Raw genomic sequence first — 27,507 nt, forward strand, 5'->3', positions numbered from 1 at the left:
GGGGGCTCAAACTGATAGTTGGCTCCCGGCTCGATACTTGATAAAGCTATCCTTCATTGAACACCGTAGAGCAATGACTGCGGCCAGGTTCAATGCCCTTCCTTCAGCCGTCCTGGAGGGGCGATTTCTGAAAATCCCTTATCCCCAGAGATTGTGCCCGTGCCATGCAGGAGAGGTTGAATCCACCGAACATGTGTTGTTGAATTGTTGTTTCTATAAAGAGCTAAGAACAGAATTAATTTCCCCCCTTTTAAGAGGTCGTAGATTGACCTCAGGTCAGGAGAAAGGTGGAGTTTTTACTTGCAGACTTGGATGATTTCATCTCGACAAAAGTAGCCAAGTTTCTTTGTATTGCAAGTAAACTCTGCAAAAGACATGTTGAGAGGTTAGATGTGGGCATAGTATAGTAGGAGGGTGAACTGATTTTATCTAGACAAAAATTTTATGTATGATATTTTTACTGTACTGTTTTTATTGCAGTTTCTTTTGATGTTTCTGAAGTGTCATGTATTGTTGTGTGTGTGTTTATGTTGTATTGAGTGGCCATTGGCCATAATAAAGTACTACTGATACTGAAAGAAAACACAACTGGTGGCTCACTTGGGTTCTGGAGAAAAGGCACCAGTGGATTCATTGCAAAATAAGCTATCCCACTTTGTCACCAATTTGTTGTATCCAGGACACACAAGCAATAAGGTCCATAAAAGTTCTTTATTATCAACAGTCTTTTCAAGACAGTACAAACATCATAGGAACAGAGCAAGCAATCGGTCAAAGCAAGAACTCCCATTGCTCTCTGCTCTTTTATACATTACAGAAACACTGATCCCTTTCATCTGGTATCTTACTCTCAACCCCTTAAAGGGACAGTACCACCTAATGGCACAGCAGGGAAATGACTTGACTAGCAAGCCAGAGGCTGCCAGTTCGAATCCCCGCTGGAAACACCGATATCAGGCAGCAGCGATATAGGAAGGTGCTGAGAGGCATAATCTCATACTGTGTGGGAGATGGCAATGGTAAACCCCTCCTGTATTCTACCAAAGACAACCACAGGGTTCTGTGGTTGCCAGGAGTCGACATCGACGACACACTTTACCTTAAAATCACATCACCACAGTTTGTTTTAATCATGTACTTGTTTAAATCCCTCCATAGATTTGCCTTTTGAAACTTTGAAATTGGCTGGGAGGGAGGGAGGTGGCTTCAGGACTGCCACACAGGTCAGCGAATCAACAGAGAGCACAGACACTCCTTATCTTGGCTCAACAAAATGGAGAGACTACGACTTCAAACACAAACAAAAAGGAGGGAGGTTGTTTCAGGATAGAAGCCCTCTTCCAATATTATTATTATTATTATTATTATTTAAAAAAACCTGTATACTGTCTTGAAAGCATGCTGGTGAGCCCCACTCTGGTGCTGATGCACTGAGAAACTTCACACATATCCCAACCGCTTGACCATGCTTACAGCATTTGACACTACAGACAAGTGTTGTAAGCATGAATAATACGTGCGTGCGTGCGTGCGAGATAGGCCTTTTTAGCATGTCAGCATCAAGGCAGGACTTCTGGGTGAACTCTATGTGATGCTATATGTGAGTACAACATCCATTTTGTCAAACACCTGAAGAGCACTAGAATGACTAGAATGGTCCCCACTCAAACTGCCTCAGGGAGAGAGCACCAGCTGAGCTCCACAATCAACCCAAAAGAAGGGGAGAAGAGTCGCTCCAGAGAAGGAGGCTTCTGATAATGAGTAGATCTGGGCTTTCGAATCAACATCAAAGAAGGCCACTTGCCCCGCTTCATGGTTCAGAGTCACTCGGATCCTTTTGAGTTCCCCAATTGTAGATGGAATGGGCTGAATTAAAGGGCACCCACAGAAAAGGCGGTACCGATTTGGTGATTTTTGCAGAGCCCAGATCCCAGCCTCAGGACCACAAGTGAATTTGCCCTTTCTCCCCACTGAGTTTCTGGCAACCCCCACAGCCCATTGTCCCTCACTTTCCACACTGACTTCCCAGCAATGTATCCCTGCTGTGAATCCCTCACATCCCAGCACACACTGCCAATAACTAAATCTCTTAGGATTGTCGGACACATCTTGAACTCCTTCTATTTTCACTCTTCTACAGTCCTCAGACAGGAGAAGTAGGGGATGTGCTGTATCTGGATCCAAAATCACATTTGCTGTTGTGGGGGATGAAGGGGAAGGAGGAAAGAGAAGAAAAGCAGAATCAACTGGGAGACAGACTGATATCCTAAGCCCAGAGACACATCGCGGGATTCACATGCCCTCTACAATCAATAGGGCTTCACTTTGCTTCCTTCAGGCTGTGGATTCTCCTTCCCTTGTCCCACATTTTAATAAAGCCATACTTGAAACCTCAGAACACACCAAGGGCAGCCAAGCCACAGAAACAAAAATACAGCCTCCTTGTAACCATGACTATTTTATTATTTAAAATGTTGGTATCCCAGCATTTAAGTAAAGTTGTGGGGGAAGGTAGGCATTGCATTAAAACACACTGTTTGGACCAGGAAGTTTTTTGCACCTGGCTTTTAGTTTGCATCTCCTCCAGAATAGAGAGGGGGTGTTCACATATCGGCCAAATTTACCCCGAAGTCCCTGCGAGCTGTCAAGGAGCACTTCACACACAATTTGGGCTTTTCATTGCGCATTAGAGTATAGCCCAGTTTAAATCCAGGGTAAAAGAATCTACTTTTTGTGTCAGTTTTCTAACACAAACCTCGAACTTGCAGTAAACCCGCAGTAACGCCTGCTGCATGGGACAGCTCCTGGTGTGCTTGGTTTTTTGTTTGTTTTTCTAAATAGCAGCTGCTGAGGGGACACAGGGTACCCAGATTGGGACCACAGAGGTAGAAAAATACTAAAAAACCTCAACACTGCAGTCCCAATCTGGATCCGGCCTTCTAGAGTTGCTATTTGCCAATCCCTTCTCAATAAGCAAGCCCACGAGGGTCCAAATAAGTGTTCAGAGTAAAGTGTAGTTTGGCTACCCAAATGCCTCATTTCTGGTGAGCAGCATCCAACAGCTGATGTAGCACAGACTGGGAACAGCATCAGTGCAGTGCCCTCATTCAGTTCTGCTGCACCTAAAGGTAGCTAGAGCCTAGAGGTACCTACCTTGAGGCAACACCTTGGAAGCAGGCTATTTACAATCCTCCTAAATCCCTGTATGTACTTCAAGGAATCGGTCCTCACTTATCCTTCCATACAAGATAAATGCCCTACTCTTCCTGCCCAGAAGTGTGTGTGCCAAAGATGGAAAGGTAGACAAAGAAGGCAAGAGGGCGGGGGGGGGAGGTGTCATTCCAGTCCCCCTTTCCCAAGATGCAATATTACTACAGAGGAAGAGAGCTGGTCTTGTGGTAGCAAGCATGGCTTGTCCCCTTAGCTAAGCAGCGTCTGCTCCGGTTGCATATGAAAGGGAGACTAGAAGTGTGAGCACTGTAAGATATTACCCTCAGGGGATGGAGCTGCTCTGGGAAGAGTATCTAGGTGCCAAGTTCTCTCTTGGAAAGCAAAAGTTAAAAGTTTTGTTTTTATACAGTGTAAAATGATGAGACAGACAAGATCTGCTTGCTTTCTCACATATATTCCAGTGCCTTTGGTTGACATCATCATCATCATCATCATAGGAGAGCTGGGGGAGCTGCATTTGAATGGGAGACTACATGTGAGCACTGTAAGATATTGCCCTCAGGAGATGGAGCTGCTCTGGGAAGAGCATCTATGTTCCAAGTTTCCTCCTTGGCAGCATCTCCAAGACAGGGCTGAGAGAGATTCCTGCCTGCCACCTTGGAGAAGTCATTGTCAGTCTGTGTAGACAATACTGAGCTAGATGGACCTATGGTCTGACTCAGTATATAGCAGCTTCCTATGTGCCTGTGAAAGAGGGAGAACTTCTTTCTTCACACTGCATATTTTTATAAACATCTATCACACCCACACCCAGTAATCCATGGAACCAGAAAGTGAAACCTGGAGATACCAAGGATGTCTAAAATAAACTGCCCAAATGCTCAGAGAGATGCATAGAAATTTAATCTATTTTTTAAAAACCCAAGTAATTTTAAAAGGGTGATTTCTCTCTCTTGCATATATCAGAATGGAGCCAATGGAATTAATAGTAGGTTCAGGGAAAACAAAAGCAAGTGCTTCTTCACATGACGCATAATTTATGAAATTCTCTATGATCAGAGGTTTTTTTTAAAAGCACAAAATGGCTTTTAAAAAGACTACACAAAGCCAGACAGGCTAGGTCTAACAAGAGCTATTAGCCATGATGGCTCACTAGACCTTCCATGTTTAGAGGCAGTATACCTCTAAGCACCCTTCCAAGCAAAAGCAAAAAACAGGTTCACAAACTGTTTTTACTAACATGCTCACATATATGTATGCAAGTAACTTGCTGACTTGCATAGGGGTGAAACACAGTGTGTAAAGAACTTTAACATATCTTCCCTGGCTTAACATCTGGAGCTTTCCCAGACAGCAAGCTTTACCATGGGTTTTCTGTGAGGCTTTACTCTGAGTTCAAAACTGCACTTTTAAACCAATGCAAAAAGTGGATTGTTTTACCCTGGATATAAATTGGGCTACACTCTAATGAGCGATGAAAACCCCAAATTGTGCGTGAAATCCTCCCTGATAGCTCACAGGGACTTTGGGGTAAATTTGGTGGATATATGAACACATCTGCTTCATTCCAAAGGAGATGCGAACTAAAAGCCCAGTGTGAAAAACTTCCTGGAGATTATTTTCACTCTCAATCAACCAGGCAAGTGGCTATTCACAAGTCTGTTTCTGACTAGCTGGCAACAAACAATAGGGGTGAGAGGCTCCTTCCTGTCCTCCTTGTGGGCCTCCCAGATGACCTGACTGACCTCTGTGGGAAACAGGATACTGGATTCAATAAGGTCACTCACACAACCTTAGCTAGAGGGCTGGGCCAAAGGCAGGAGCTTACCTTCCTTCTCCCCACACTAGCAACGGCTCCCTTGGAATCCGCACTGTCGTGCACCCACACGATCAGCATAGCGACAGAATCTCAAGGTGGGGTTGGGAGGAGGAAGTCCTCCAGCATCCCAGAGTGCACTGCAGGAGCCACTGAGCAGCTGCTGTCAGGATTGCAGCCGCTCCAATCTGCATGGCCACTTCTTCCCCCCACCTCACTGCCTAAAATGGCAGCTGGCTGGTGGGGAGTCCAACTACCCAGGGCAATTGCACACACAATGAATGAACCATCAATTTGTTCTGCCTTGGTAAAGAGCAGGGTTAAAAAGTCAGGCTACTCAGGTCTGGAGCAGCCGCCCCCAGAGTGCTCCCAGTGCTCCATTCAACATGAGCTTCCTAGGTTACCCCAGGTAGCTCATGTCGTGTGAAAAGCCTTCATGGATCCTTAGTCTGATCCAGCAGAGCAGCTTATATGTTCTTGTGACAAAGGTTCATCTTTAAAACCATGGAAAAGAAGAGGGTCAGCATGGAACTGCTCCTCCTTCTACTTGCACTCAACCCATTGATGGCTCCAGAGCCCCCAAATGTACCTTTGTGCAGCTGAAGTCCAGATATTAGATTGTCTGGGGAGGAAAGGGAACAGAGATCAAACCATCAGACTCATAAAAAATATTCTAACAACCCTCAGTTGATACTATTATGTCTATATTTTTCTGTATTCAATCTGGGGAGGGGTGGAAATTCAACCCCCAACTCTCATGTGCATGCAAATATGAAACTCAGTGGGTGGCTTTGGGCCAGTCACATATCTCTTAGTCTACCCTACCTCACACCATTGTTGCGAGGATAGACATAGAGCCATGTATACCACTCTGGGTCCTTGGAGGAAAAGTGGGATATACATGTAAAGATCAAAATCAAATTTGTCTTCTGTCATGATCTTTTTGCATTAGGACTGCTGTTGGATTTTAAAAACAGTCCATGTATAACATTTGGCAAGCTAACACCTAACATTATAATCTTAAATATTTGCAGCACAATTCTAAATGTGGTTATACAGAAGTAAAAATTCCTTGAGTTCCATGGGGTTTATGTCATAGAGAGTCTTCTAATGCCTGCAATATACGGTCCAAATCCCACTCAAGTTCATTGTGATGAAGACTGATTGAAACCATGAACTTAACAATTCATGTAGCTACCAACATGTTGTTCCATTGGTTTCAAAGCAGTTTAATCATCACTACTAGGTTCAGCTGGATTAGGGCCTAAATCTTCAGAAGTATCCCTCAAAGTCAAATTTTTAAAGGACCATTTGAACCTTTTCCCGCCCCTTGGATGGAGAACAGAAATCAAGTTAGGTTAGATTGGGCTGCTGCATCTCCAAGCCCCAAACTACAACCCTACCACACATATCCCATTATCCATCCTCCACACTATCTGTTTGTGAAGGAAAGAAAGCAACAACCCCAGCAAGGCTAGCTTGGCTGGATCTTCAAAATGGACTTTCTGCAAAGATACTGTAAGAACATAAGAACAGCCCTGCTGGATCAGGCCCAAGGCCCATCTAGTCCAGCATCCTGTTTCACACAGTGGCCCACCAGATGCCTCTGGGGAGCCCACAGGCAAGAAGTATGTGCATGCCCTCTCTCCTGCAGTTGCTAAGATGGACCCAGCTGGGCCGATCTAGCTAGGGCTGTCGCTTTCATTCATCCACCCGCTACTGGCAGATGTGGAAGAGTACTCTTGATTCTCCTGGGAGTGGCAGTCACCAGATATTTGTCACCTGATGGATGTGAAAATCCTGGATAAAGTGGGACAGTTGGCGGGTACAGAATTCTACACCAAGAGCTTGTAAACAGAGGTTGGGCCTGTGAGATGCAGTCCAGATCCACTAAGGCCAATGAGAACTTTTGGAGAGAAGGACAAAGGAGACTAGAGTGACCAAGCTGAAGGGGAGAATATCTTGCTCTTTGTCTGTAGGAAATGAAGAGGGAAGGAAGCCATTTATGCCCACCTAATCCAAAGGTGTTTCCAACTGCATCTCTCATTTAATGAAATTGTGCATCCTTTCCCAAATGTCATTAGTGTTATTTCCTCAGATGAACCTGCACTCTTATAAGAGGGGATTGGTTTCTTATATTTGTCTCCCGTCCCTCCAAGTAGCTGAGGGCAGTAAACATGAGGGCCCAAGCTGGCTATCCAGATACCCTCTAGGCCCAGAAATGCCAAACTTCAGAGATGCAAGTATATCAGGCACCTTCAGTCCAACCACTGGGCCCTAAAACGTTAAGCCCTAAAAAAGCAGATGCTCTGCCACACCCACACCCATTCCCTTCTGGAATCTTCTTTAGTCACTACACATTTCCTCCTCCTCCAAACTCTGTTAAGCATTGCAGGATCTGGGTGCTCCAATAAGTATAAATGAGTGACTGAAGGGAAAAAAGGCGTGGGTGGGTGGGTTATTAGGATAATTAAAACTCCACAACATGCAGTTCAGCATTCAATTCAGTGCTGTATAAAGTTACAGCACTGATTTTGATAGGAGCCCTTTCCACAGTGAATTCATTTTCTCTTCTGGCAATCAAATCTTTTATTTTTCTGTTCCTGCTATAGTACTTTTCACATTTTTCTGTTCCTGCTATAGTGCCTTTCTGTTCCTGCTTTTAGACCACTGTAATTTTTAGCATAAAATCCTTGTTGGGCCTTTTTTTTAAAAAAACACCTTCAAATTGCTTCTTGGTACCCTCCAGAAAATGATTTAATTCATGAAACTACCAGATCATCCTTTTCAGAGGATAAAGGAACTCTAGATTTGTAAGAGTTGCCTGACACCTAGTGAAGAGAAAAACATTAACTCACTGGCCATTTAATCCAAAAAACAGGAATGGGGAGAAAGGAAACAACAGAAAGTCTAGATACGGGTAATTGCAGAAAGTCTAAGGGCAATTTGGTTTGGAGAATAGACTCTCTTGTTACAGTCCTTAAGACCCCACAGCTAGGCATCTATAGATCAGACTAGACTGTAACGTCTAATGAGAAATGATATAACAAGTGACATGGTCATACTCAGAGTTTTTGCACCCCTGACAAAAGAAGTCAGATGCTCCATTTTCCTCTTGCATCATTAATTATCACATTCATTTGGGAGAACTTGCAGCAGCCTCTTTTCCTGACTGAAAGAGGAAGATACTCTCAACCTCCTGAACCAAAGATCATGCATCTGCCACTGTAGAAACTTTGGGTTGTGCTTTGACAGCTTCCACACAAGGGTTGTTTAACATGTGAAAGCTGACTTCCTGCTAGCTTAGAAAACAAAATTTCAGTGTTCTAAGCATCACTAAGTCAAACCAAAGACTCAGCAGCTGTTTGGGTCTCACAAGGCTAGAGACCCTGTCCATGTAGGAAGCATGGAAAAATTATGTGTGATGACATATCACACTACATTAGATGTCTGGATGAGATTCAGGGTAGGGAAGTACAAGAATTGCAATTTGAAGTGCAATTCATAACACATCCCTTGTAGGTGTATACCTGCTCGTCCACTGCTCGCCACCACTTCCTGAATCAGCGGTGCTCCTCCCAGCTATCTTCACGCACCAGCGGTGCTCTCCCCAAGCAGTGACCACACAAATGGCTGCCACGCATGTGCGGAGGCCACGTGTGTGGCACACAGGAGCAGCTGAGGGAGAGTGTCACTGGCGCACGAAGATAGCTGGAAGGAGCGCCGATTCAGGAAGTAGCAATGAGCGGCAAATGAACAGGTATGCACCTGCTCTCCTCCATTTTAAAGGTGCAGGGATGTGTTACGAATTGCACTTTGAATTATGCAGTGTGTGTTGGAAATTCTCTGTGGTAAGAGAATCCCTTTTTCATTACAGCAGAGTGCACAGAGGCATAACACAACAGAATTTAGTTAGGCATGCGTGTATGCTGAGAGTAAAGTAACTTGGAGCCAATTCATAGTTTCAAATCAATATATATGGCATTTATTAAGGAACTCCATTCTAGATAGGAAAGTGAGGAGTTAGGATCTCTAATCTATCTATCTAGCTGGATGCAGAGGGATTCTGCATCTTCTCTGCACACATGGTGCAGGGAGAGGAGCTTGCCATGTTGCAAGGTAGAAGGACAGGAAGGGAAGAGAGAGAGGAAGGAGGTTAATCCCTAAGAGTACCAATCTATATTTCAAAGGGATAGTGTCAGAGCAGTGGAGAAAGGATGACCAATGTCTTGACCCTCTAGCCCTCTGACTCACTAGTCTGTCCTCCACTGTCTGAGACAAGAGACAGCGCAAAGTCCTTTAAACTTCTAACATGTGCACATCCCTAATGCAGGGTTGTTGCTCTTGGCCACAGCCATATCTTCCCCAGAGCACCTAAACTTAAGCCTGAGTGGTACTTTAAAGTGATATGTAGTAGGAATGTGTGAACTGGTTCAACTTCGAGCCATTTGGCAGGAGGAGGTTCAGGTCAAGCCTAAAGAAAAAGAGTTGGGACTTTGCAGTAAACCCACGGTAAAGCCTGCTGTCCAGGTGTGTAGTGGAGCGGGGGGGGACCACACAGGGACAGAGAGCCGGTATTTCTGAGCTTCTCTGGCTGTTGGGGTGGGCATGGCCACGGGGACTGACATGGAGAGCGCCCTCTGCACTTCTGAATTTGCAACTGCATCATTACTGCTGTCTGGGGAAGCTCCTACTGAAAAAGATCTTTGCTTTGCCTTGAGGAGGGTCACACTATATGTTCGTTACAGGGAAATTCTCGGTAAGGCCAAGGAGCCATAACAACCACCACTTGAGGTATTATTATTATTATTATTATTAGCAATAGCACTTACATTTATATACCGCTCTATAGCCGGAGCTCTCTAAGCGGTTTACAATGATCTAGCATATTGCCCCCAACATTCTGGGTACTCATTTTACCGACCTCGGAAGGATGGAAGGCTGAGTCAACCTTGAGCCCCTGGTCAGGATCGAACTTGTAACCTTCTGGTTACAGGGCGGCAGTTTTATCACTGCACCACCAGGGGCTTATTATTATTATTAATTCGATTTCTATACCGCCCTTCCAAAAATGGCTCAGGGCGGTTTACACAGAGAAATAACAAACAAATAAGATGGAACCCTGTCCCCAAAGGGCTCACATTCTAAGAAGAAACATAAGATAGATACCAGCAACAGTCACTGGAGAGATTCTGTGCTGGGGGTGGATAGGGCCAGTTACTCTCCCCCTGCTAAATAAAGAGAATCACCACGGTAAAAGGTGCCTCTTTGCCAAGTTAGCAGGGGTATCTATGAAGAAGCTTCCTAAAGTTCTCTTGTTCTCTCCCTCTGAGCCTCCCTGAGTGCTATACTCTCTCTCTCTCTCTCTCTCTCTCTCTCTCTCTCTACTATACACATCCTTCCCAACATCAAAAAGGGAAACGTATTGAGTTCACTTACCTCTTCAAGGTGCTTCCAATATCCTAGAGGGAAAGAGAAAGAAGAGGAAAGTTGTCATGGAAGGTTTCTGAAATGTGCTTGTTTGTGCATATTTATGTCTGTATTTCTCTCAGTGTTCTTTAGTTTCACTGCTACCTTTGGATTTTCTGTCTGAATATATAGGATTTCAGGATCATTGTATAGTATTATTTTCTGCTGAGGTAATGTGGTGACATAAGCCTGGCAGTACAGAACATTTTACATTTTACTCACAAGCTCTTTTTAGATAAATGAAACAGAAGTTCATTTCACAAGTTCTGATATCACTTAGTTCAATACTTATAATATAAACTAGGGTGGATTGATTGCTTGCTTGCTTACCAAACAATTCTGTTGAATGTTACAATAACTTTTCACACATAAGGCATATACAGCTCTTACAAGTTTCAACACGGTTTCGCTACACAAGTTTTTCGCACGTGTATCTGTGTGAACATTTCGTAGTCCTTTTTCCAGCCTTCCAATCCAGGCTGTGCTTAACTCAGACCACTCTCGGTTTCAACTGTTCACTTCCTGTCTCCCTCTCTCACTGCTCAGTTAAACTGTTTCTTTCTTCCCCCACTAGGAGTTCCCCACTCTTGGCAGCAGAGCTTTTCTCTGCGGGACTCTCAAGACTGGTACTTACCCTTTCCTGACCATGTTACCTTGCCTGTGTGACAGGGTTTCCTTAAAGGGAGCTCCCAAGTCAATGATCTTCACTGTTTTTCAAGCAGAGGCCATTTTGGCAAAACAACAACAACAAAAAAACACCCCACCCTTCAGTGAGAGAGTCATTCCCCACTGTGCTGACCCCCAGACACTGTTGTGCTTTTCTCAGGGCTGGGAGGGCCCTTTAAGAGAGATGGAGTCCTCTCTGAAGAGCTCGCTTGGAAAGTGCTGGGAAGGACCACACTTCACAGCACCTCCCTGTCTTCCAAGATAGTGCATGTTAGACTATACACTGTCACTTGTCTCAATGACAGTGGAGGACAGACTAGTGAGTCAGAGGGCTAGAGGGTCAAGACATTGGTCATCCCTTCTCTACTGCTCTGACACTATCCCTTTGGAATGTAGATTGCTGCTCTTAGGGACTAACTTCCTTTCTTCCTGCTTTGCACTTCCTCCTCCCTTCTCTTCCTGTTCCTTCTAACTTGCAACATCCAAGCTCCTCTCCCTGCACCATGTGTGCAGAGATGCAGAATCCATCTGCTAGATTAGAGATCCTAACTCCTCAGTTTCCTATCTAGAATGGAGTTATCTAATAAATACCACTTATACTGATTTGAAACTATGAACTGGCTCCAAGTTACTTTACTCTCAGCATACACGCATGCCTAACTAAATTCCGCTGTGTTGTGCCTCTGTGCACTCTGCTATAATGAAAAAGGGTTTCTCCTACCAGAGATAATTCCCAACACTGCAGGGGCTCAAGGGGTCTCAGTTTCAAGGAGGGTGATGGACAAAGTGCAGCACTACACCGTGAGAATGGTCATCTCCACATGGTGCCAGGGGGGCCGTGCAGAGTAATTGGCTTTGGCTGAAGCTTCACACTGGCCCAACAAACAATTAAAGAGCTCTCCTTAGGGTTGATGGGGCTTCCATTAGCCCTTGGGCCTTACAATAAAGAATACTTCATAAGTTGTATACTGAGAGAAGGGCTATCTGGTTCCAAGCCATTTGGAGCTTTAAAGATCATAAACAACTCTTTGAATTTGTCTTTGAAACAGACTGGGAGTCAAAGATGACAATCAAAACCAAAGTGATATGGTATGCAAACCAATCCTCCGTCTCCATTTGCTTGCAGCATTTTGCATCAGCTGAAGCTTCTGAACACTTTTCAAAAGAAGCATTCTGTAGAGCATTTTGCATCAGCTGGGTTGGGCCCCATTTATAGGAGACAGAAGCCAGATCTGCCTTATTCAGAAAAGAAGGCAGCTGATGAACCAGCCAAAGCTGTACATATTTATGGACACTCTCCTATGTTTTAAAAAAAGTCTGTGCAAATGACAATCTAGGAAAGCAAAAAGCAGCTGGGCTGGCACTTTTCACTCTAGATTCCCTTCTTGTCTTCTTATTAGATTTTTTAATAAGATTTTTTAATAATTTCTTATTAGAATCAATCAAAAAATTGATTCTAGAAAAAAAATATGATGGAATAAAAGGTTGATTATATGCTATGAATTCTTAATCAACCTGTGTTGATGTCAACACAAATTTAGATTTCTAAATTTAAAATGAAAATGGTTGCAAGTATTGCTAGCTTTTAATCTTGTTCTTTCAGATTGTTTTTCCCCCTTTAATGATTTATCATGTATACTGTATGTGGTCTATGCTATGTTTGTAAAATATATTTTAATAAAAAATCTCAGATGCAAATCATTAAAAAAAATAATATTCTCCACCTACAGTTGGAAGTGGAACACTTCCTCTACCTACTATCTCAAGACTCTACCTACTATCTCAAGATCTTACCATGCCATTCTGGTGCTTGCATAGACCAGGTCTCACCTGTAGTAGTACGCGTGCTGGCTGCTGACTTTTCTTCTCCATCTCCTGAATCATGTTTTCAAGTCTGGAGACTTCCTCAGAGAGTTTGGCCATGTGCTCATCCCTTTTCGTCACAGTCTCCTTCACTTCTTCTATCTGGGCCAGCAGAAGTGTCTCTTGTTCTTCCAGAAACTAGCTCCAGGTCTTAACACTCACATCAATTTTGGAGGATGAATACAACTGAAGGAAGCCCGGGTGGGTGCGTGGCTAGGGGAGTCAGTCATGTGACTTGCCTCGGGGGAGGGGGCAAGGCAGTGGGTCCCCAGTCTCCCCTTGCCCTGGGGTGGGGGAGACATTTCTTATCCAAGTGCCCTCCACTGGGAACCTTGCAACAGGATACACACCTTCCCTTTGCTTACTGAATGAAATCTTCATTTTGCCTTGAGGTGGGTCTGATCCTTTGTTCTTTATGGGGAAATACTTGATATAACAGAGGAGCCACTGAAATAACTTATTGGTATCTAGTGAGGAAGCTTCCTAGAATTTCCCTGTTTTCTCCCCCTGAACAACCTAAAGGTTCTTGTTATTTGTTTACGATACAGAGCTTTCTCAACTTCATAAAGGGATGTTTGTAAGATGCACTTACCTCTGCAAGGTTGTTCTAATATCCTAGTTGAAAGAGAATAGAGAGGGAAGTCGGTGCCTGCCATAGATTACACTATGCTCCTCGGGTCAGGTCCTGAGGAGTGATCACTGCCAACTGGACACACTGTAGGGCCACAGTGGATCACCAGCCCTCCGGTGTGTCCAGCTGGCAGCGGTCTGCCTAGCATAAACCTCTAGCAAATTTGGGGTGTATTTCCATAAAGTGGAAAGAAAACCCTCATGAGAAAATGAAGCCAGTTGGCAAAGTGGAGCCATTAGACTGTGACACAGGATGAGCTACCTGAAAAACTCAGGACATGAAGCAGAGATGTGGATGCATTGGCTAAGCCAAATACAGTAAAAGAAAACACTCCTGCTTTTAAAGTGTGTGCAGTGAGACATTTTGCAGAGAGCGCCACACCAGTTTATGTTTGGCCTGAAAAGATATGCGCACAGGGGCGGAACTGTAATAGTGCCAATGGGTTCGAAGAACCTGTCATGCCCTACAGCTGGAAGTCTCTGATCCTCTGGAAGGAGCCACTGAGCCTTGGGTCGGGGCTCCCACTTCAGATGCTACCCACCTTCAGCCACCACCGCCAGTCACCTCTTTTGGCCGCTTGCCCGGCTGCACCCAACCTCCTTCCACTGGCCAGATGGAAGAAGGATGAGCGGAGTGGGTGGCTGAAGGAGGCAGCTGGTGATGGTAGCTGCAGGTGGCTGGCACCAGCAGTGGTGGACGCCCCGGCCTAGAGCAAGGAGAGGGGGAGCTCCACAGCCTCTCCCAGGCGGATGTGAGTAAGGGTGTGTCTGCATCCGAACATGTGCACTGCCACAAAGGGGAAGGCCACATGTGTTCTGAACACAAGCCCCCTTTTCCTTTGCTATAGCCCTGTACACGCAGCCCTGCTAAAAGATAAAGGTGGGGTGGGGGTGGGAGGAGAAATGTAATTAAGCAGAATAACCACAAGGTGTGAAGAAAAACAGCTAAACAAAGCTGGCAGAACAGATGTACTAACCACCACAGGTTGAAAGAGAGATATCATAACAGCTGTTAAGAGAGGAGAAAAAGTGGGAGGGGGTGGAATTAAGAGTGTCTCTGAAGGACTAGATTTTAAACTCCATCCAGTCTGAAAGGATTTTTGTCTGGAGGAAAATGAGAATATTTGTTTGTTTAACATATTTATAGACCACCCAAAACTCACATCTCTGGGTCGTTTACAATAAAACACAAATTAAAACAATTTAAAATTTAAGAACAATGTTACATTCTATATGTCTAATTAAAAGCCTGGATGAATGAGTGTGTCTTAACAGTCTGTTTGTTTGTTTACTTTATTTCTATACCACCCAAACTCACGTCTCTTTTTAAAAGCTGTCATGGATTATTTCATCAGGGAGCACATTCTGTCAAGTTCCAAGGGGAAGGAGGTGTGTTCCTGGCCCTTTTGTATTCCAGAATCCCAGGGTGAGAACAGCCAAGGTCAGCTTCAGAGTAAACCGGGGAAGGAGGTTACTTCACCATCTCAGTCCTCCTCCTGGCTCACTATGTCCAGCCAGTTCCCTCGCCAGGGGCTCCCACGCTCAAGAGCAGCCCGCCCCCCACCAGCTGCCATGACTTTAAATGTCCTAGGATAGAGCTGACAGGGCTTAAAGCCTCCTCCAAGCCCCACCTCCTCCCAGTATTACTTCCTTTTTCTTGCCACACCCAACATGGCGGCCCCACTGGAGCTGTTCCCTGCAGTTCTCCCTGCCTCGACTGCTCAACCCCACTGGGACCTGACCATCCTGGAGTCATCTCACCCCCACTCCCTTCGGGGGAGACAGAAAACCCAAAGGCGGGATGCTGTGCTCCCGCCGGACTCCACAGGGCCACACAGGCAACCAGGTAACGTGGCATCCAGACACATTCCAAAGGTTTGGGACAGCAATGGAGAAGGCCTGTCCCTGAGTAGCCCCCAGACAAGCTGGTGGCAAGAGCAGACAGACCTCCCCGGGTGATCTTAATAGGCGGCAGGGCTCATAAAGAAGAAGGCATTCTCTTATGAGAATAAAAGAGGAAGAACAATAATAAGTGGTCAGAGAGTTCCAAGACGTTACGAAGCAAGCAACTTGGGTAGAAAAGAAAAAGACAGGTCGTATTCTGGGTTTTCCCCACTAAACACTGCCCCTCTTCCTGGACTGGTGAAGATTAAAGCTGAACTCGAGATAAGGTAGATATAGATATAGAGAAGACCTCTTGGGAACCTGTACAATTTGTTAAATTTAGGGAAGCAGTGGGAATGTACTCTACTTGATAAATCGTAACCTTTGGGGGACTTTCAGGAAGACCTCTGGATGAGACGGTGGTGCCTTTGTGAGCTCCCACCCTCCAGAGCTCTCCCTTTCAACCAGAACTTGGTCCATGCAAAGCCTGATCTTTTAATCCTTATTTGAATAATGGGGTGTCTCATTCTGTCCTGGGGGCAACTCCACATCAAAAGGACCCTGTGCAGAGCCCTTAGTATGAGACAACAGAGGAGACCATAGCCAGATGTATGGATAAAGCTAAGTTCTTTATTGGTTAAAAATGCAAAGTGATGATTAACTTCACCTCACCTTCTTATTGAGCCCTCATGGGCTCCTCCTTCCTTCAGGCACTTGGAAACATCACTGGCCTTGTGGAGCTTCTGCTGCATCCCAGTGCCCCCTTCTAGTCTCCTGCTTTATAGGGGGTATTGATTATCACTACACTCTTCAGGGCTTCAAGCTCCTTTGCTGTTGCACAACCAGCAGGTGATCTCCGCCTGAAGGGTGTATTCTGGATCCTACACCTTTGCTGGGTTGCACCTCTCATACCAGTTTTTGAAGTCTCAGTCTGTCTTCAGCACCAGAGCTGGGGCATATTTTGTTGGAGATGAACTTCCAGTGCATCGACCTTTTGCACCAACTGTCCTAATAACCACTAGGGGCATTGGGAGTAGAGACAGTGCGTCAGGGTCTCCCTATCTGTCCCTACTCTATGACTCCTGAACTGACTCTGCAGCACTTCCTGTGCTGAGTCACAATCCTTCCTTTCCTCCTAGAGAGCAGATGGAAACATATCTCTCTCTCTCTCTCCTTACCTATCCACTATGTAGTCCTTTAGATTAGAGATAGGTCTTTCCTATCTAAGTGTATTTAACCAATAAATATTTAGTGTTTAGTCATACAAGGATCTCCATGTGTTTTTCTCTAAACAGCTGCAATATCCAAACCATCCTCTGCTACCTACTCTGTAACTGGAGTGTGTGCTCATTCCTTAGTGCTCTGCTGTTTTACCTATTGTGGGTAAAAATCAACAACCTCTAACATATTTGGCAGTGATTGGCCCGAATCATCATCAGCGTTCTCTCGGGCCACCTACACACTAGAATCCATACCTGGAGTGTGCAGGAACGGGGAACACAGTCACTTCTGAATAAATGTTGGGGAAGGGAACCAACAAAGGTCCTTTGCTTAGCTGTTTGCATCATTCCCCTGACAGGAAGGGTTGATGTGAGAATGTAAAATGACCCACTCTTCCTTTCTCTCCCCCCTCCCGCCCCCACGCTCTCCGCCCAGCACAGTGTGTTTTTGGTCTGTATAAAGAGATATTGCTGACAAGCTAGTTATGAAACACACAGAGAGACCAAATTTTGTAGAGCCTGGAATGCATATGCCAACAGGGAAGCTGGGATGGAGCACCTCAGGCTGTAGGGTTTTGCTCTCTGGGAACTTATGCAATTTGTTCCTGACTTACCAGGGTGCTCTGCTGCCATCTAGTGCTCAATTTCTATGTTTGTAAGCAAACTGTGAGGTCATGCACATGACCAACTTTACCCAGGGTTAGGGAGGGCTGGCAGGGAGGAAGGCTCCAGCCTGTCTCCCCAAACACGATCACCTGTCCTCTCAGGGCTCTGCCGATAGCACAACCACACAAGAAGCACAGTGGCAATCAGCAGAACTAGGAGCCAGAGGAGGAAGTCCTCCGGCATCCCACAATTCACTGTGCCAGGAGCATGGCACATAGAAGGATTCCCGCACTGTTGGGCACTCTAGCCACCCAACTCTTGTGGATGCTTGGGCTGCGGGCAGCCTGAGTGTTCCCATGACTGGGGAGTGGGGTAGGAGGTGTGCTCGAGTCCTCCTACTTCACTTTTAATCCGTGTTTAAACACCGGGCTACCCAGTCGAGGATTGCCAAGATCAGAACCAATCCTGGCGGTTCTCACGACCAGCCCTACCTGGGCTACAGCTCTCCTATCCGGGTAGGGCTGGTCATGAGAATGACCTCCATATATTGCAAAGATATCATAAGACTCCAGCGATCATTCTTACAAGGGAAACCAAATGCCAAAATAGTGAGGCACCCCTGGACAGCTCATCACTTGGAGAAGTAGGGTTGGGAACATGTAACCGTATTATCCAGCAACCCCCTTCCCCAACATTCTGGAACCGTGCCACAACATCAGTAATGAAGGGGCTAGTCAGACCTACAACTTGGGTGTCACCAATGAAAAGGCCTTGTCCTGAATCTTGGCCAACCAGACATCTGGTGGCAACAAGACAGGAACCAAAAGCCTCTGTTGGAAACTACAGTGGTGGGCAGGCTCATGTGGCATTGGGTGGTCCATCAGAACAATATCATCCACAGTGCTGAAAGTGGTTCCCAGATCCTTATTCAACAAGGACAGAGAGCTACATGAGCAGTCTGGACGAGGAACTAGGTTGCACCCCAGTAGGCTTTGGACTACATATCAAACACCTCCATCACCAGAAGATGCACTAGATGTGTTTTGTGGTGCACAAGCGTTCAGTCCAGCCCATGCTTTGACACATTATGTCCCCAGGCAACACAAATAAGGAACTGAGGGCTTTGTGCCCTGGGCCACCCCAAATCAGAGGTGGGTCTTAGCCTCTTGCCTCGACTGCAGTCCTGACACAGATTTGGATCCCTGCAACTGGACACCAGAGCAACATTTCCCCATGAATAGGAAGTGTAAAAGTTGAAAGAGTCAACAGCCCCTGGCAGAGGCACTCTTACCCCTGGACTTCAGGGCCGGAGTCCAGGACCTCCACACCCTCTGGGGGCCCCCAAATCATCTTTAGTCTGTCCTGGGTGGTGTGCTTTGTGCCCCTTACATGTTAAAAAAATGATACTTAACTCGCAGCGGGTGGGGGGCAGTGCTCCAAAATTACCTAGGTGCACTTCTGGCCCCTAGTATGATTAGACTCTGGACTCATCCCTCTTTCTTTGCAAAATGAGAAGTAGAAGTGACCACCACATCTCTCGGGGCCCACATCTCCTGCCTATATGTCCCCTGGCAATCTCAGGTAAAAGAAGCATGTTAAGTTGACATCACACTGAAAGATTCCCCTCCCTCTTCGGGCAAATGAATGGGGCAGGGAAATGTTGATCGCCATCATGTCATGTTATAGTTTTCTTTTAGTAAGCTTTACCAAGGGGATGCATCTGGGAGACCCAAGTTGGTGGCCTCCTTGCAGTTCCTGTAACATCTCATTAAACCCGCAGCGGTGCACAGAGCACCTCCCCAATTTCTATTGGACTGCCGCCTTGACTAGCTTCTCCTTGGCGATATGCATTTCCATGAGCCTCCTGATTTCCAGAAAGGTCTTCTTCTTAGTTTCTGGGACAAACTTGAGGATGTACAAAAAACAGCCTGCGCTGAAAGGAAAGTATACAAGGAAGATATAGGTCCCGATCTGGTTCTAGAGAGGAAAAGGGGAAGGGTAAAAGAGAGAGCAAAAGAAATGGACATGAGCCTAATACAGTGCTATAGCCACAGCTGAAAGGAACTGTGTGCAAGAAAATCTTATCTTGCCGTGCTGCAAAACATTCCTCCCACCCAAAGTGGGGAGGGCAACCCTATTAGTGCACATATGCAGATCCTCAGATATCAGAAGCCCTAATCACTGCACGTACAATCTTTGTACAGTGTATGGCAGTAGAAATGTTCACATATTTGGTTCCCATGTTTGTACCCATGTTCACTTTAAAAATGAATGGCACATACAGCCACTTAAACAGAAACACACCCAATACTTCCAGGACACCTGAGTACAACTGCACACATATGAAACACACACTAAGGGCCTCCAAATATCACTTATTTACTTCCTAACCCACTGAATCCAGCATCTTCTCTATCACATGTTCAAGGTACCATGCAATATAATCTAGGCCACCATTTGAAAAAGAAACAGATCCTTTTAAAAGGCAACTTCACAATTAAGATCGGAACTAATTAAAATAACATGGATTGTCTGCTTTGCACGCAGAAGGACCCAGGTGCAGTCCCTGGCAGCTTCTCCAGGTAGGGCTGGGAAAGACTCCTGTCTGAAACTTTAGAAAGCTGCTGCTAGTCAGAGTAGACTGAGCATTGTCTACACTGACTGGCAGCAGCACGCTAAGAGCCAGAATGGAGTAAGGGTTTGACTCAGCAGAAGGTTGGAGTGGGCCTGGGGACAAGATTTAAATTTTAATGTGTTTTTATCTATTATTTTTATCTTTTTATGAATTTTTAAATGTTTTATATTTTATGTTATGTGTTAGTTCTGTACACCGCCTTGGCGCTTTCCAGATTAGACCCTGCAACAGGGTCACGTCGTATCTCAGAAGTGTGCTTCCACCCTTCCTGCATTGTGACACCACAGTCCCTATGCTGACAGCAGGGTGCCGTTCAGATTTCCAACGCCTTGTTTCAAATGTAATCGCTGCAATATAGTGCTATGACGTCGTATATCCGGCATAAGAAAATTGCTGTTTTTTCGGGTTGTTACTTTCCGTGAGACTGCTCCTCCGCTATTTATGTTTCGAATGTGATTTGCCTGAATGGGAGCATTTTCCTGCTGTTAGGAAGCTAATCTGGAAAGCGCCCTAGAGATTTCTATATTAGGCAGTATATAAATACAATCAATCAATCAATCAAGATAATAAATGTTCACATGTCCGCCATCTTGGATCTGGGTGGATGACATCATTACAAACTATACCGTTGAGGTGTCCCTATGTGTCCCTACAACAGTACCCAATTTGATTCATATTGGGCCAGGCATTGCAAAGTTGATGGGGGCGGGGGACGCACATGGAGTGACATACACACAGAATGTCAGGTGATCTCATAAGCCTACTGGAAAGTAGGCTAAAAAATGGTTGGCACCCCCAGTCTATCTAGCTCAGTATTTCCTGCACTGAGCAGCAGTAGTTATCCAGGGTTTCAGCCAGGGGTCTTTCCAGCCCTGTCTGAGGGTTCTATCAACAGAACCTGGAATCTGCTGCATGTCATCCCATGTTCTCCCTCGGAGCTGTGCCCCCATCCCCAAGCCAAAACTTCAATAGTGCCGTCCACAGCCTCAGAACATGAAGGTTCTGGTTCAAGATCCAGATTCCCTGACAGTCAGACTGAGCTGAATGACAGACTTGCTCAGTGGCATGCAGTGAGTTGTATAGGCAACTGGAGATTTGAATCCCAGTCCACCATGTTGCAAATGTTTTACATCTCTGAGAGATCTTAAAATACAGCTTTAAAAGTACTGGCTAACATCCAGACTAAGTTAGTTAACAGTCATTCTCAGGAAGGATTTGAGAGAACTACTTAATGTCAATAGGGCTACTTGGGAGTAATTTAGTCTGATGACTGCCACTGATCTGAGTTTTTAGATATAGCAGATGATGATAAATTGGTCATCTGAAGAACACGTCTTCATATGCTTTGGGGAGATATAGAGTGGGGCAGGCTTGGCTTGTTTTACTGGTCAGATCATCCACTCCCATCTCACCACACCGATCTTCCAAATCACTCACATAGACATGGAGGATTGTAAATCCATTTAAAAAATTGAAAAACCAACGCACACATCCACCAATCGCATAGGCTGAGGAGCGGGATGATTGAAGGAACAGTTCCGTTATCATCAGGTTGGGAACTAGATCTGGGTGGAGAGAAAAGATATGGCATTGAATACCATTATTAATGGACTCACTCATGATTTTTATCCCATTCATACATTGCATTTCCCCCATGGAGCTGAGTACATGCATCACGTGAATACTTACTCGGTCCAAACATGTGTGCACCAACTAGCAAAATGCCAAAACACATGTTTATGTAAGGCATCCATGAGATGGTATCCTGTGGGGAAAATATTATCATTATTCAGATCATGCATGAATGAGGTTGCTAGGTGCACCTTATTTTAGACTTAGAGGATGTCCCTTCTGTGCTATTGGCATCCCTTTTGCTATACAATTGCTGACCCACACAGGGCCAGCCCAAGACTCAGGGGTGCTACAGGTGAACCCCACACAGGTGAACCCCATCCACTCGGGCACCCCTCCCGTTGACAGCCTGCTCATGTACTGTATGTACTTTGTTGACACGGGCAGGTTCGCACTCCTTGTTGCCCGTCACCTGCCTGCCTACCCGCCTGGCCACTGCCTCTGCAGCCTTTACCCACCACTTCTGTGGCAAATTATAATGGCAGTGGCCAAGTCAGCAGACAAACAAGCAGGCATTCCCCATCGCCTGCCCGCCCTCCTCCCTGCCACCTCCGCAGCCCCCACCTGCTGCTTTTGTGGGAAGTTATCATTACATTGCCACACAATGTGGCAACATTATTATAGTTCCCCACAAAAGCAGCAGGCAGAGGCGGAGGCCACAGCAAGCAAGGAAGGGAGGGTTATGGTAGCCCGCCCATGCACCCACAAGGTGCACCCGTCCATAAGGACAAAGGCCAATCCTGGGCCACATGTGACCCAGGCTGTCGCTGCCCCTGCCCATTTGGTGCCCTAGGCGACTGCTTGGTGACCGCCTAGTTCACCTAGCGGGCCGGCCGGCCATGGGCCCATAGAATGCAGTAGATGCCAGAGAATTTCAAAAGCTCTGTCCATATGGAGCATGTGGCATGAGAATACATCCAACTTCATTTTGCAGGAAAGATCTGTCAAGGAGAATCTACCACCCTGCCCATTACACTTATTTCAGAATTACTTTGCTCTCACATCTTCTTCTGTAAGTGAATCAACCAGGAGGACATCCTGTTTTTCAAAACGCTACTGTTTTAAAACATACATTGGGGGGAGAGGGGGAATGGCTTGCCAACTTCCCAGCTGGCTTTAAGGGTCTGTGAGAGTGCTATTCAGGAAGGGTTGTAGAGGAGAAGGGGAGGGTGCCAAAAGCAGCACATCATGTGACATTAACTTCTAAATTACAGCAATGCTTGGAGTTTTGAATTACAAACCTTGAGTTGAATTGTCATAGTTAACAGAATGCACAAGATGCTGCAGCTCCCAAAGCCAACGAGAAGTAGAAACCTCCGTCCCCAAGAATCAATGACATACATCTAGAGCATTTAAAGGAAGGGAAGAGAGCGCGCCATCATAAGCCAGGGAGTTATTCACACATGCATTCATGCTGAGGTGTATCTGACGAGCGAATCTGCTTTGCAGCACATTTGCAAGATGTTTAATTCGGGGGATTAAATGGGCCGTTTACATAGGGTCGGCTCCTCTCCGCAATCCCTGGCAGATCTTTTCCCTGTGCGTTCTCACCAGCTTGTTCCAGGTTTTTCCTCCAACCAATCACAAATCACATCAAAGAGAGGAGGAGGTGAGAGAGCTTTTTGTTGCTGATGTTGTTGTTGTTAGTCTGACAGCTATGGAGGACCTGAAGAATGGCATGACAAGTTGCCAAAAGCTGGATCAAACAGCAGGACGCTTAACCCTTACCTTTGTGAGTGACTGCCTTCATAATGTCATGTTTCCCAACACACATACACATACTCATACACCCCAGACAATTTAAGAGGCAGGGAATTTTAAAGCAGAAATCAGAGCTTTCTCTCTGTCATGAAGAAAATTGCAGGCTAATGGAATCAGCTCAGACAAAAAGGCTCAGGTTACATCCATTCTGCATATCTAAAGCCTATGTAAACTCCCCTTCACTGAGTTTTGAAAAATGCCGAATTACTGGCATGGCCACTGCACACATCAAGGGAGAAGCGGCGGGGCATAACAGAAGCCACGGGTTGTTGTTTTTTCAAAAGCCACTGAAACTAGAGGATTTTTTAAAGCCGGACATACTTTGGGCTAAGCCAGAATGTGCAGCCTTGATTGCGGGTGGGTGGGTGGGACAAAGTCCTGTCTGTCCTAGTCCCTGATAGCCTGCAGCTACTTCAGGGTAAATGCAGCTAATATGTGGACTGGCACACTCCATTCTGGAGGAGATCTGAAGTAAAAGCCCTGTGTGTAACACCTCCAGGAGGGTATAATGGACAGAGTGATGAATTCAGCCCTGGGATCAAATTGTTGCTTGGATATGAAGCTCATTGGTTGACTTTGGACCAATCACTCTCTCAGCTTTTCCTATCTTACAGAGTCCTTGTGATTACAAAATGGGGGTGCCATGGGGTATGGGGAGGGAGGCCACATAGGCTATCCTGAACACCTTGTAAGGAGGATAGGATAACAATGTAAACTAATAAAGATCATGGGTGCTGCTGGTTGTTTAGTGGTAACATTGAACAAACAAATCATTCAGATGTAAAGATACTTCAGAAACCAGGAGTTCTCAAAGGAACAGTAAAGTAATTTTAACTTTAACTGAGGCTTGTTTTTAGTTAATTTCTATTCATTTTATTATTTTTAATAAGACCAACTCCTGAGTCACCACCAAACAAGTTGGTGGCAACCATAACCAGACCTTCCCAGATTATCTTAATATGCGGCAGGGTTCATGATGAAGAAGATGCTCTCTTAAATTCCCTGGACCCTTTATAGGTAATAACCAGCACTTTGTATTTCACTCAGAAACATATCGGCAGCCAGTGCAGTTTTTTTAAAATCAGTGTTATATGTCCGGGTTGTCCCAGAGATCAGTCTGGCTGCTGCTTTCTGTACCAACTATAGTTTCCAGACTATAGGGAGCCCCACATAGAGTGCATTAAAGTAGTTGAGCCTGGACGATACCAGATATGAACCACTGTTTTAAGGACATTTACCTGCAGAAATGGATGTAGCTGACATATTAGCTGAAGCTGATAAAAAGCACTCCTGGCCATTACCTCAACCTGAGAAGCCAGAGAGAGTTTTGGATCCAGGAACAATCTCAGACTATGTACCTGATCTTTGGCGGGGTGGGGGGGAGAACAGGCAGATCCAAACCATCTCTCTGGTCCTGACACCCCCCCCCATCAGTACCTCTGTCTTATCTGGATTCGACTTCAGTTTGTTATCCCTCATCCAGCCCATTAACACCTCCAGGCAGGCCTTTAGGGAAGTGATGTCATTTCCTGATGAGGTCGATATGGAGAAATAGATTTGGGTGCACATCAGCATATTGATAACATCTTGCACCAAACCTCCTGATGATCTCTCCCAGCAGTTTCATGTAGATGTTAAAGAACATTTGAGATAGTATGGAGCCTTGTGGAACACCTCACTTTAGTTCTCAGTTTGCAGAACAGCAGTCTCCAAATAACACCACCTGGAATCTAAGTAATGGGAAGGGAACCACTATAAAACAGTGCCACCCAATCCTACTTCCCTCATGCAATCCAGAATGATACCATGGCTGATAGTATCAAAAGCCACCAAAAGATCCAAAAGGATCAGCAGAGTCACATTCCCTCTGTCATTAGCTAGTGGAGATCATCCTTCAGGCTGACCAAGGCAGTCTCAACCCCATAGCCCACTCAAAAGCCAGTTTGAAATTGGTCTAGATAATCTGTATCATCTCAGATTGCCTGATGCTGAGAGGCCACCACCCGCTCAATCACCATGCCCAACCATGGAAAACTGGGAAAGGGTCTGTAATTAGCTAACACTGAGGGGTCCAATGCAGGTTTCTTCAAATAAGATCTAATAATAGCCTCGTTAAGACAAGGAGGCATCCTGCCCTCCCTCAGAGAAGCATTTATAATATTTACCAGACCCTCTCTGATAATGTGGCTTCCAGATGCAATAAGCCAAATTGGGTAGGGGTCAAGAGAACAGGTTGTAGGACATATCATCCGAATCAGTTTGTCCACATCCTCAGGATTCAGAAACTGAACTACCCCTGCTAACTTGGCAAAGAGGCACCTTTTAACGTGGTGATTCTCTTTATTTAGCAGGGGGAGAGTAACCTGTCCACCCCCAGCACAGTACCTCCAGTGGCCGTTGCTGGTGTCTATCTTATGTTTCTTTTTAGATTGTGAGCCCTTCGGGGACAGGGTTCCATCTTATTTGTTTGTTATTTCTCCATGTAAACCACCCTGAGCCATTTTTCGGAAGGGCGGTATAGAAATCAAATGAATGAATGAATGAATGAATGAATGAATGAATGAATGAATGAAATTGATACAAACTAATACTATAAGAGGAGTTGCTGGACACCTCTATAACATACTCTGCAGTGAACACAGCTTGGCCCAAATATGAAAGATTTTGATCCACAAAAAAGTAATTAAAGATGTCACAGCGAGTGACTGATGGTTCCAAGTTCAAATTCAAGGGGGAGGGGCACATATTAGCCCCCTCAGAACCCTAGACAACTCTGCTGGATGTGAATTTGTGGAAGCAATGCGGGCAGAAATGAACTGCTTCTTTGCCACCCACAAAGCCAGAGGATAGATATTCAGATGTGCTCCGTGCTGTGATCTGTTGGATCCACACCGAATCTTTGTCCACTTGCTCTCTAGTAGGCTACCTCACTGCTTCAGCTCCCACAGGGCTAACTTTAAAGCAGATTGGAAAGGACGCTTCGGAGCAATTGTTTCTACTGCTCTAGTCAGTTCATTGTTTTATGTTTGCACCAGAGCATCGACAGAATCACTAGCAGAGCTGACTCTAAACCCTTCCAAGGCTTCTTGGAATCCTATTGGATTAGGGGCGTAGCAAGGTTGGAATGGACCTGGGGACAAGATTTTAAATTGGGCCCCTCACTGTGGGCTGGCGGAGGGCCTGCCTGCCACACTCGTAACCAGCGCTCATGTGTAGTCTCCCATTCAAATGCAAACCAGGGACGGCCCTGCTTAGCAAAGCAGAACCCTGCTTAGCATGAATTGCTGCCACAAGACCAGTTTATTGATAGGAAGCTTAAAACTTTAAATCTCATAGATCATACTGGTAATGTTTTGGTAATGCACTTTACACATAAATTTGACATCCACATTAGAAAAATAATCCACAGGGAATGGGGTGGGAAGTTAACCTTTCATACCACACATTCATATAGATCCAGGTTTTTGCAATGATTTTTAAGCAGACGTTTAAGGAGAAAAAAGTGCTATGTACCCACACATGAGTGGGGAAACTTCTTCATCCTACTTTTCCTCCTTCCCTCTCCTCCAGTCACCATTTCATACCTTGCTTCCCCCAGCCCCCCCTCCATCCCCTTTCTCATGATCTCCCCCTATTTTTTGCACTGGTTTTCTCAATTCACATATATTGCACTAGTTCTTTCTCCTGCCTGCATGCTTGCTTTTAAAAATCCCAGTTTATATTATCTTCATCCCCTTTTTGGTGAGTCAGTAGCCCACCCCAGCCACCCCTTTCCTCATTTCCCCTGCCCCATTTGATTTCTCAGTTCATTTCACACATTGTACTTGTTCTCTCCTGCATGCTTGCTTTTTAAAATCCCATTTATTATTATTATTATTATTATTATTATTATTATTATTATTATTATTATTATTTCTTGTTTACACAGTCACACAGGTGTTATTGACTGGTTTGTTTTATCCAGACATCGAGTCCTTCCCAAGGACCTGGGATGGCTGAATTTTATTGTCAATGTTGTTGTTATTGTTATACATATCGTCGCAGAATATAGGCTGTTCCCAGTAAAGCTGCTTTTTGTAATTGGCTGATGGTGATTTCTGTGGCCCCTATGGTGTTGAGGTGCTCTTCAAGGTCTTTTGGAACTGCACCCAGGG

General features: G+C 45.3%; 1 protein-coding gene and 1 long non-coding RNA gene across 9 annotated transcripts in view; both read right to left on the minus strand.

Moving 5' to 3' along the window:
- Positions 1-706: 706 nt before the first annotated feature.
- LOC128346603 (uncharacterized) lies at positions 707-11,386 on the minus strand. Its single transcript, XR_008317080.1, has 4 exons — positions 11,091-11,386; positions 10,427-10,449; positions 5,577-5,609; positions 707-2,195 (listed from the first exon to the last, which is right to left on the minus strand). It is a non-coding gene; the product is annotated as an uncharacterized LOC128346603 (long non-coding RNA).
- Positions 11,387-18,983: 7,597 nt separating this feature from the next.
- LOC128344760 (solute carrier family 2, facilitated glucose transporter member 5-like) overlaps positions 18,984-27,507 on the minus strand; it is a 66,365-nt gene continuing 57,841 nt past the window's right edge. For 7 of the 8 annotated variants that reach the window (XM_053295576.1, XM_053295582.1, XM_053295575.1 and 4 more), the window contains 4 exons: positions 22,834-22,935; positions 21,650-21,725; positions 21,398-21,525; positions 18,984-19,302 (listed from right to left, as the gene is read on the minus strand). In XM_053295576.1, coding sequence (XP_053151551.1) covers positions 19,132-19,302; positions 21,398-21,525; positions 21,650-21,725; positions 22,834-22,935 — 477 coding nt within the window. In that variant the 3' untranslated portion in view covers positions 18,984-19,131. The remainder of the gene's footprint in view (positions 19,303-21,397; positions 21,526-21,649; positions 21,726-22,833; positions 22,936-27,507) is intronic. The other variant, XM_053295578.1, reaches the window with a different exon arrangement.

The sequence above is a fragment of the Hemicordylus capensis genome, chromosome 2, assembly GCF_027244095.1.
Source record: "Hemicordylus capensis ecotype Gifberg chromosome 2, rHemCap1.1.pri, whole genome shotgun sequence".
NCBI classification, from domain to species: Eukaryota; Metazoa; Chordata; class Lepidosauria; order Squamata; family Cordylidae; genus Hemicordylus; species Hemicordylus capensis.